The 10,792-nt window shown below is 35.9% G+C and overlaps 1 protein-coding gene across 2 annotated transcripts; it reads right to left on the bottom strand.

Annotated features, from left to right (window-relative positions):
* Positions 1-2: 2 nt before the first annotated feature.
* Positions 3-10,784, bottom strand: lyn (LYN proto-oncogene, Src family tyrosine kinase). 2 transcript variants are annotated; one of them, XM_059501837.1, is made up of 13 exons: positions 10,627-10,784; positions 7,089-7,165; positions 6,854-6,905; positions 6,670-6,766; positions 6,486-6,584; positions 6,278-6,381; positions 6,046-6,195; positions 5,686-5,838; positions 4,280-4,462; positions 3,804-3,880; positions 2,666-2,819; positions 2,366-2,497; positions 3-1,015 (listed from the first exon to the last, which is right to left on the bottom strand). In XM_059501837.1, exons 2-13 carry the CDS (start codon positions 7,158-7,160, stop codon positions 813-815), a joined length of 1,476 nt encoding a protein of 491 aa, XP_059357820.1. In that variant the 5' UTR covers positions 7,161-7,165; positions 10,627-10,784; the 3' UTR covers positions 3-812. The 2 variants fall into 2 exon arrangements, with proteins under 2 accessions (XP_059357820.1, XP_059357819.1); XM_059501836.1 differs by having other exon boundaries at positions 4-1,015; positions 7,032-7,165.
* Between the last annotated feature and the right edge of the window lie 8 nt (positions 10,785-10,792).

The following is a 10,792-nucleotide window of genomic DNA, read 5'->3' as shown; positions in this document are numbered from 1 at the left end:
AATCACAAAAGATTCACTTTATTAGGTTTCTAGATAATATACAAATGTACAAAATATTTAAAATATACAAAGCATTTCACTCTTAAAGCTAATCAAATACAAGGCAATTTAAAGGTTTAATTACAAAATATTGCCCTGTTCATTATTGTAAAATTATCAATATTGCTATTAAATTATGTAATGCAAAAAAAGTCAAGATTATTTTAATTTAAACCAGAGGTTTAAAAACCTCCAAATATGATACTCCTTTTTGAGGGACCCTCTTACTAAAATATAAAGGCAGCTGTATAATGTAATTCATAAATTATTCACACCCTTTTAAGAAAATGTGTCATAGTTTAAAGACAAGTGTTTTGCAGTGTTCATTTTCAGCGTTTACATTTGTGAATGTAACTAAACATCTTATTTCAATTCAAATGTATTGGTATAGCTCGTTTGACAATAAATATACTTCCAAAAATATCCTTTCAAAATAGCTTTACAGTTAACTTCCACAGCCCCCAACAGACTCCAGTTTGCAAACCCCTCATTTAAAAAACAAAAACATGTTTTGATGTGTAAAAATTACTATGAAACTTTTGGTAGGGTACGCTGAAACGTAAAAATGATTTACAAATTGAAATGCAGCCATTGAAATCTGAATGAGAAGAGCAAAGTAGCAAATAGGTTGTTAAAACTTCAATTTGAAGTAGAAATAGAAAATCTGAACCTTGCTTACAAGTAAGCAGATTGATCCAATTATTAGTTACATATTAGTACAATGATTCATAGATAAATCACAGATCTTTTGGTCATCTTGAAACAGTACATCCTCATGGCTGTTGCTGGTATTGGCCCTCGGTGGCTGTGTAGAAGTCATCTAGCACACTCTGAATATAGTCAAACGTGGGCCGGTCGTCTGGTTTACTCTTCCAGCACGAGTTCATGATATCATAGAGTTCAGTGGGACAGTTTTCAGGACGGGGCATCCGGTAACCTCTCTGAACAGAGCTCATGACTTCACTGTTACTCATGCCTGAGGGTAAGCAAAAGAGGGAAGTGAAAGGGTAAGTGGACTGATAGAGAGAAAGAGAAAAGCGGAGTAATAAATGTCACACAGAGTCTTTTCAAAAAGGTATTTTTGTCCATTTTTAAGACAAGACGCCAAAGGTGTTGTAACTCATTTGAACGAATAGAGTAGTCAACATTTGAAGTGGATCAAAAAAGTTAATCAAAGTTGTCCTAAGACAAAGCAGCATTATGGTTTTAGGTTTTAGGACAGCTTTGATGAAATCACTTCAAATGTTGACTAGTGTAGATATCACCATACTTTCCTAGTTGATTATTCAACAGACAAGACGACATGTTTGTTTAAATATGCTGTTGAGCTGATTAAGATTTTTTTTTGCAACCATTGATACATTTTTCTTTGATTCTTTGATGAATAAAAGGTTAAAAGAACAACTTAAAAATAGAAATCTTTTCTAACAATGCAAGCCTTTATTATCACTTTTTATTCATTTAACACGTCCATGCTGAATAAAAGTATAAAATTCTTAAAAAAAGAAAAGAAATGGCCTCAGACTTTTGAATAGTAGTGTATATTGTAACTCAAAATTTTATTTTGAATAAACATTGTTCTTTTTAACTTTTAATTTATCAAAGGATCCTGAAAAAAATTAAGCAGCACAGCTGTTTCCAAAATTGATTATGAATCAGATATTAAAATGATTTTTGAAGGATCATTTGACACTGAAGACTGGCGTAATGATGCTAAAAAAATAAGCTTTGCTTCACAGGAATAAATTCAATTTTAAAGTATATTAATAAAAACAAAATATTTTAAATTGCAATGATATTTTACAAAATTAGAGTTTTTTTTTCTGTATTTTTGATATAGCCTTGAAGAAGAAAACTCTCTAAAAACAAAAACAATCTCACTAATCTCAAACTTTTGAACAGCAGTATACGTAAGTGTGACTGAAGTAATGATTTCTGGTACACTGCAATAAAATAGACAAATAAATGTGCATTTTGAATGTTTTCTTTACACTAGTCTAAAAGAAAAAAAAAAGTGCAAAATAGTGTCTTGCCTTAATTAAGCTTAATATAGAGCTGAATATATATATATTTTTTTACAAAAACATTTGCATCAAATGACAGATCACCTTTCAGATGCATTCAACTGATGGAAACTAAAACACTTAAATGTATCTAACACAATTTGACCAGTAGATGTCGACAAAGTCCTGACAAAAGAATCGGTTTCGTTATCTTCACTCCATTGCAGCTTTCTCTTGGAGTAATGCTGATACCTCTCAATAAAACTGGAATGCTTTATTTAAACTCAAATGCAATCAAGATGCCATTATCTCAACTATATTACCTGGATATGGATTTTTCCCGTATGTTATAATCTCATACAGGAGAACCCCAAAGGACCACATATCAGATTTGATGGTGAAAGAACCGTAGTTGATGGCCTCGGGTGCCGTCCATTTGATAGGAAATTTTGCTCCTGAGACACAGAACACACAGAATTCACACAGATCAGTCAGGTCTGCTGATGCAGGAAAACTGTCACAATATCAGTATGCATCCCAGCCTTAGAAGGCACCGTCTGGAGAGGTGTTTGACTTGTCAATCCAATATGCTGCTGAAGCACTGAGAGGTGTCCCACACTCACCTTCTCTGGCTGTGTACTGGTCATCCTCAATGACTCTGGCAAGGCCAAAATCAGCTATTTTGCACAACAGGCTATCTGAAACCAGCACATTAGCTGCCCTCAGGTCTCGGTGGATATAATTCTTCTTCTCAATGTAGGCCATACCTTCAGCTATCTGCAGAGACACACACAAACTCAGCATCACTGACATACACTACGTTTGGGTCAATAAGACTTTTTTAAACACACTGACACATTAAACTGAACGTATATGACAGTAAAGACGTTTACAATGTTACAAAAGATTTATATTTCAAGTTAATGCTCTCTTTTGAACTTTCTATTCATCAAAGAATCCTGAAAAAGTTTTCAGAAAAATATTAAGCAGCACAACTGTATACAATACCAAAGACTGATAATATTAAGAAATAAGGCAACAAATTAGCATATTACATCTGATAATGTGAGACTGAAGACTGGAGTAATGGCTGCTGAAAATTCAGCTTTGCCATTGTAGGAATACATTACATTTTCAAATTTATTAAAACAGAAAAAGAAGTGGGTGTAGTCGCATTTCTCACATAATTTTAACAGAGTAAAAGTTGCTTTAACAAAGGGAAAATGATGGTGTCTCACTTCCCCATTGGCATCCTCTTTCACGCTCTAAAACAGGATGTGCAATTTTGCTATTTGGTGCTGTTTCACTGTTTCACCAGAAATCTGATTCTAGGCGATTTAAAGTCCTAAAGACTCGCACTGAAAATAGATTTTCTCCCACAGATTTAGTTTTTCTCTTTTGAAGCAGTTAGTTATGACTCTAAATATTATATGGTGTCTGTAATGCTTTAGCCAGCCATTTTTGTTTGTTTTCCTTTGTTACCTCAGCATTATTATGGTTGTCACATGATACAGAAATTCTAACAAACTTAGATTTGTCTAATAAGATCTAATCTAATAAGAGTTTTAATTTCTGAGAAAAACGACTGACTGATTTTTCTTTGTTTTTTAAATACGCACAGACAGAAGAATCTGTTCCTCTTTTTCTTCAGCTAATGGAAAATGTGATGTCAGCCTCCTGACGAGAAAACCTGTAAAGTTACCTCAGAAACACGAAAATGGAGGGCTAAGAGAAGATATTGTCTTAAACCAATATTTTTACCTGTGCAGAAAAATCTATTAGCTTCGGTAACTGTACTTTGCAGCCAGCTGGACTTTTCAAGAAATCCAATAAGCTTCCTGTAGAAGAAGAAACAAAACGTTATATAAAAGTCCCTGAGAATGCAATTTTCTTGCAACTACACTTTCCTTGAACTGTAACTCTCATAGTTCTCATAGTATTTACTCATTGAAAGAGTATTTCATTAACACTTTAGTATAGGGACCAATTCTCACTATTAACTAGTTGCTTACTAGCATGCATTTTATTAACATATTGGTTGTTTAATACGTATAAAGCATATATTCCGCATCACCAAATTCTACTTCCCAAATCCTATGTCATACCTAAACTTATCAACTACCTTAATAACTATTACTAAGCTGCAAATAAGGAGTTTATTAAGGCAAACTTCATAGTTATTGGTTTGTTAATAGCGAGAACTGGACCTTAAAAAGTGTGAGCACTACTACTTGTACCGTTTGCCATGAATTCAGTGATGATGTAGATGGGCTCAGTTTTGGTGACGACAGCATAGAGGCGCACGAGTCGGTCGTGCTGTAAGGTTTTCATCAGGTTGGCCTCCTCTAGGAAAGCCTCCACTGACATTGTGCCCGGCTTCAGCGTTTTAACTGCCACTTTTGTGCTGTTATTATAGTATGCTGCGAACAAAGAGAGACCATAATTAAACGTGTACACTTCTCTGTGGTTTTCAATAATCTTCCTGTTCCAACACCATAGTCACAGTCCAGCCACAAAACAGTGAACTAAAGGCTGTCTAACACGAAATCTAACGAGAAATGCAGCCATGCAACAGAGAGTTCATCATTATAGATAAAGGGACTGTCAGTTGGCTCTAAAAGACTACTCCCAATCCTTACATTTTCTCACCAAGAATTTCATGCAACTCACTGCTGTCCAAAAAACTGCATTTCTCAGAAGCGATGACACAGTGTCACTATGCGAGGGACTGTTACTAACCACTGTGTTTCGCGTGTGCTCAAATCATGTTCCACTTAAATGCCATTTCCGTTCACTCAAAATGACAGACTTACAAACTTTCTTATTAATTATCTGGACACTGAAATCTTATCGTTTGTGTCAAATTTTGTTGAGACATTAACCAAGTGGGGCACGCCAAACAGAAGGAAGTCTTTCCCGTTGAGTGTGTCTGTCATCGTACGGACTTATAGTGTGTTTAAGGTCTGGCAACGCTGTGCCAACAAGGTCACGGGGCGCCAAAGGAAACATCTTGGCCTCGGGCGGTCGGGAGCCATTTGTATATTTGCTAAGACAGCTTCCTGCAATTCATCATGGCGGCTGAAAGGGAAAGAGGCACATGAATAATAAAAGAAATCCAAATGCAAATCCTGCGTCAGTTGCATAGCAGTTTCCTCTTCAGGACGGACTGATAAGAGTCGCGTTTGTGCCGAGTCTCTGTGTGCTATCAGTCTGAGCTATAAGGGAGCCATTCATGCCAGCCAGAAGCCACAGCAGGAAGATCCCAGATTTGAATGCGAGTTGTCAATGCTTTTATGGCTCAAAGAATTAGATAGTAACAATAAGCCTACACATGTTCAAAGAAGGTCAATTCATCGATACAAACACTCAAGGATGTCACTTCTAAGCCCTCTGAAGAGCACATAAAATGCTGTTGTTGTTTTTTTGATCAAGCGCTTGGGGGATCTTAGAGACGGAGAGAATTTGAATAACAAGACCATAAAGAAGCGAGCGACACTTTTCTGTAGTTTAGCAAAGCTGAATATGTAATGGACTTCTGATGAAGGAAACATTCGGTGGCTAAATGTATGTTTGTGACTTCGGGCGAATTCCAGATCATTTGTAAATCATTGTCAGGCTGAAGGGTTTCATTTCCTTAACTCACCCATCCACACCTCTCCAAACTGCCCTGCCCCGAGCTTCTTCACCATCTTGATGGATTCTTTAGAGATTTCCCATGCATCTTTGTCCCATGGCTTCTGTGCTTTCGGCTTCTCACATGGTTTCTCTAGTTTTCGACACAATCCGTCCTGTTGTTCTGTGACAAAATGTTGCACATTCTTCTTATTTCAGCAAACACGCATACATTCATATAATAAAAATCATATATCAATACATTTATTAACGTATTAATATTTATTCATACATTTATAGATAAATTAAACATTTAACATTAAAGCACATATTTTACTTATGCAGCTATAAAGTGTATTATCATTTATTTCTCAACATCCTTGGAACTTACTGTGGTAATGTTTTATCATGCTGTTGATGTCATTGAATGTGATTTTTGGGGAGATGTAGTAGCCCCCATTATCCAGAGATCTGATTTTATAATGTTTAACAACATCCAGCCCCTGAGCGTCCACGTCTCTGACTGACAGAGAATAACTTCCTGTTCACAACAAAGCAGAATATGTTACACCACAAAGTTATATTATCACAGAGGGCATTGGTAGACAGTAAACAGCGTGCACCTTTTGAGGTTTCACTCTCCCGGATGAGGTATGACCCAGGTTTGTTAGCAGGCGCCAGCAGCTGTCTCTCTGCATCCTTTCGTGTGATATCTTTGAAGAACCATCTAAATTGTGTGCATGATAAATCAAAATTTAAGATGAAAAAACTCAACAAAAAAAAAATATAGTTACACTTGTACAGCAATTCATCACACTGAGCAGCACTCACTCTTCTGTCTCTATAGTGTCTGCTTCTGCGACATAGTTTGAAGGAATGAATCCTTCCTTTCTTGTGGACAAAGACTTTGCCTTCCACCACTCTCCATGCCTGGAAATAAACATCATACTTCACATACAGCAACAACAACATGATAACAGGCAAAGAAAAATATTAGATGGTGACATTTACTTACTCTTCAAGAATCGTTAATTTCTCTCCTTTTTTAAAGCCCAAATCATCAGCATGAATGGCGTCATATGGATACAAAGCAATGACTATTTTTTCCTTTTCTGTATAAAAATAAATAAATAAATAAACATTTTACAAAAGAAAGCTACAAAAGCCTAAGAATGTGGGATAACGCTCATTAGACCTACCTTCCATTTTTTGGAACAACTGACCAGGCAGGAGCCCGGTGGGCTGATTATTCTGTGAAATAAACCGTTTCATATGATCATATAATCATGAAAACCTTTTAGAAGTATTCAGAACCCTTCTCTTTAGAGTCTATGAAAGTCAGAACATCACATCCCCCCATCACTACTCACTACTTACTATATGAGGCTTATAGGAGGTTGGATCTCTCACATATACAGTTTGGTCAGTACGTACTGGCTGGTGTTTGTTCCCTTCAAGCACACCTCCAGTTTGGTCACCGTCCAACTTGGATTTTTTACAACCCATGTTTCCTGCAAGAAGAAGGTTACCCATTGTCATTTACTGAAATGTGAGCAGAAACTGGAATTAAACCGAAACAAACCACAAACGTGAAATATTTTTTGTAACTATTATGTCAAAATAACTCTACAGTGCATTACATGATAATACCTATGCAATAAGACGTACACAACTTTACATGTCACTGCTTATAGATAACTAAAATTGATTAAAGAAAAAATTGATACAGGGAAGATTCCAGACCCATACTCTTCCCCTGAACACAGATATCAATGATATTGCTTTTACACGGCAGATTTTTTATTTTATTATTTATTTATTAATATTTATAAATGTATACAAATCATACTACAATGAAATTAAAACATAATATAATGAATATTTGTTAAATATATTTGACATTTCTTTAGTATACATGGTTAAATATATAATATGATGAATAAATAATAATAATAAAGTATTATTATTAATGACATTAAAGGGGCTGAATACATTTGGGGAGTGGAAAATATATATATTTTCTTATTTGTTTAAAAGCCGTATTTTATGATGAACACAGTTCCATGTCAAGCATTAAACTGATCTGTTAACAACCATTAAAGGCTATAGTTTGTCTTTAAACTAAAATCAAAGTCAACAAAAAACACATTGCAATTCCTTTAGAACCTAATGACCAACCAAGTCATAAAGAACTCTTTTTGACGTGTGCTTATCAAGTAGGTCAACTGAGGAGAAGCATGGAGTCACTCAGTTTAAGATTGCCAGAACATTTTAAGAAGCATCATATGAATACCAATATGCCCTCAAAATAATAACCAACCCTCTCCACATGTTATAAGAAGCACTTGGAGCTTGGAAAACTCACTGGAAGGTCAGGTGAACCCATCAAAGCAATGCCCTGTTAAATATAAACCATCAGCCAATATGGTGCAGAGCTAGAGTTTCATAGGGAAGAAACCAAGGAATTCCCCTACTGAAAATATGTCCTTATTTGCTTATTCATAAAGCTGAGTATTGGGAAGAAGTAATAATTTTCTCTTAAAATCAGGTTCATTGTAGAGGTCATAAATGCTGGATGTCAGCATTAACAAAGCAACATTAATAGGAGTATGAGGAGGAAATGCATGCACCGTAAATCTCTTGGGCAAGGGACTTTATATCAATGAGCAGCAAACACGGAATTGCTTCATTTCCTTTTCTACAAGGTTAGAATTTGAACAACAATTAAAAACAGATAAAAAAATAGATAGATAGACAGATGGCAAAGTGAAGGTCTAAAATAAACCCAAAACTTGTTTTAAAAAATGCTATTTATTATTAATAATAATAATAATAATAATAATAATAATAATAATAATATATATATATATATACACACACCTACACACATCCCATATTCTGACCTATCATTGCCCTCCCTCTGGGAGTTCTGACAAAATTGTTTGGTAATTCTTTCCACATCCTTTGGTATTTCAGGAAAAGTTTAACACTGTTGCCATTTGACCAAAGTAGACAGTTCCCAAAGTAGCCTAAAAATAAATAAAATAAAAATAAAAACCTAAACAATTTGCCATGAATAAGTCTGAGTGCCTGGATAACATTTCTCAACAAATTCCACAATATATAATTCTATATCTCCCAAAGCAATAGACGTGGTTCTGGTTATATTTAGCATACAATCCTTGTGATGTCAGAAGTAATAAGGAAGAAAGAGAGGTAAAACAATAAATACAAGTGCCCTCCATTGTCCTGAAGGTGAAATGTTCTTAAAGTTGTTTCAATGGCTGAACAACACTAGGTTGAAATCGTGTATGTGGCCATGCTGGACTCTACTAAGGTGGCAGTATTTTTAGATGTGAGCAGGAAACTAGTAACAAGGTTATAATGCTAGATTACTGCGAGAGCAAGCAGGCCACTGGGGCTGCACACTTCCTCCTCTGTGAAGTGACATTCAGCCATTCAGCCAAGTATGGTGACCCATACTCAGAATTTGTGCTCTGCGTTTAACCCATCCAAAGTGCACACACACAGAGCAGTGAACACACACACACACTGTGAACACACACCCGGAGCAGTGGGCAGCCATTTATGCTGCGGCGCCCGGGGAGCAGTTGGGGGTTCGATGCCTTGCTCAAGGGCACCTAAGTCATGTTATTGAAGGTGGAGAGAGAACTGTACATGCACTCCCCCCACCCACAATTCCTGCCGGCCCGGGACTCGAACTCACAACCTTTCGATTGGGAGTCCGACTCTTTAACCATTAGGCCACGACTTCCCCAACTCCAGCGTCCAGCGTCTCTAGGGCATTCAGTAAGACAGGAAAGACAGAGACACACAAAAGGCCTCTCAGCTACTTCTGAGTTTCAGTTTGTAGTCTTTTTGTATGAGAATGCTATGTGCCTTAAGATCATCTTGTTGAATGATGAAACCTAATCTAGGCTATTTAGCTCTGGTTTTGTAGCCTGCAGATACAGAAATATGAGGCTGGAAGGAGGACAGAAAGTGAATAGTCTTAATTTCTGAGAACAAAATATTGAAAAGGGCGTCTCTTTAACAACTCAGGTCAAGTGTCATGGTGTAAAAACTCAGCATCTTTTGCTAAAAAATAAAATGGGAAGCATGTCGCGAGAAGACTGCTGACCTTTACGTGAAGTTGATATATTTTACATGTTATTTGCATTGAATACACAAACTGTAAAATGGAAAATGCAATATTTGAAAGAAAAACAGCGTTGTCCTAATGTCATTTTAACGGTCAAGTCTAATGATGACAACATATTTCTCAACAAGGTTTAATATTTCTATCAACTTTATTGCCGTTTTATATGTTTTTCCTAAAATTCCTTAGGATAAATAATAAATATTCAAATGAGAGATAACTCTGTTATGAGTTAAAATCTCTGAGACATAGCCTTATAAAATCTTAAAATTAAATTCTGAGCACAGTTCAAGACATTCTAGAGATCCTGTCTGAAACTCTAGGAGACTTTTGCTAAAGTCTTCTTCTTTAAGAGACGAATCGGAGACTTTTTGCAGTTGATTAAAGACGATTGCGATATTAATCTCATAAGTGATTTCTTTTTCCAGTGGGAAATGTTGTGATTTGTAATGTTGTGCGTGAATCTTTCTAAAACTCACTCTGAGAAATGAAAAGTGATCATGAAAAATTCGTGAGTCAATAATTATTCAGATTTTACAGCCAGTGTATAACTTGGTAGGAAAATGATTCAAGGCTAATCAGTTTTTTCTATTTTGGCAGCTGTGAGTTTCCGTCACAACTCATTTACATAGCGTTGAATCATCATTTAAGCATGTCTATATTAGAAATAAAGGCATATATACGGAGGGAAGCTTTGTTGATATTGATACAGATGCAGGTAAACGTAACATTATTGATATTTACTTTAACACCATTACAACAGACTTTAAGAAATAATAAAAAATGGATAAGAAGTTTAAGTCGTCTACCTACCTGTCAAATGTCAGAAAAAGTAGTCAACTCTCATTTAAAAGGACAAGTTTCTGAGCGATATAAGCGTCGAGTGCGCGCGCTACTCTCATTGACGCGCCACACACAAACAGAGAATGAGGAACCTGAGACTGGACGCCTGCTGCTTTAACTGCTCTTTCAACTTCCT

The sequence above is a fragment of the Carassius carassius genome, chromosome 20, assembly GCF_963082965.1.
Source record: "Carassius carassius chromosome 20, fCarCar2.1, whole genome shotgun sequence".
NCBI lineage: Eukaryota > Metazoa > Chordata > Actinopteri > Cypriniformes > Cyprinidae > Carassius > Carassius carassius.
The sequence above is the reverse complement of the archived record's forward strand: the minus strand, read 5'-3'. Positions and strand labels throughout refer to the sequence as shown.

Coding starts and splice junctions, on each gene's coding strand:
- lyn (XM_059501836.1), bottom strand. CDS start 7,160: ATGGGTTGTAAAAAATCCAAGTTGGACGGTGACCAAACTGGAGGTGTG. Junction 6,382..6,485: donor GACACTATAGAGACAGAAGA/GTGAGTGCTGCT, acceptor CACACAATTTAG/ATGGTTCTTCAAAGATATCA. Junction 3,881..4,279: donor CACTGAATTCATGGCAAACG/GTACAAGTAGTA, acceptor CTTCTTCTACAG/GAAGCTTATTGGATTTCTTG.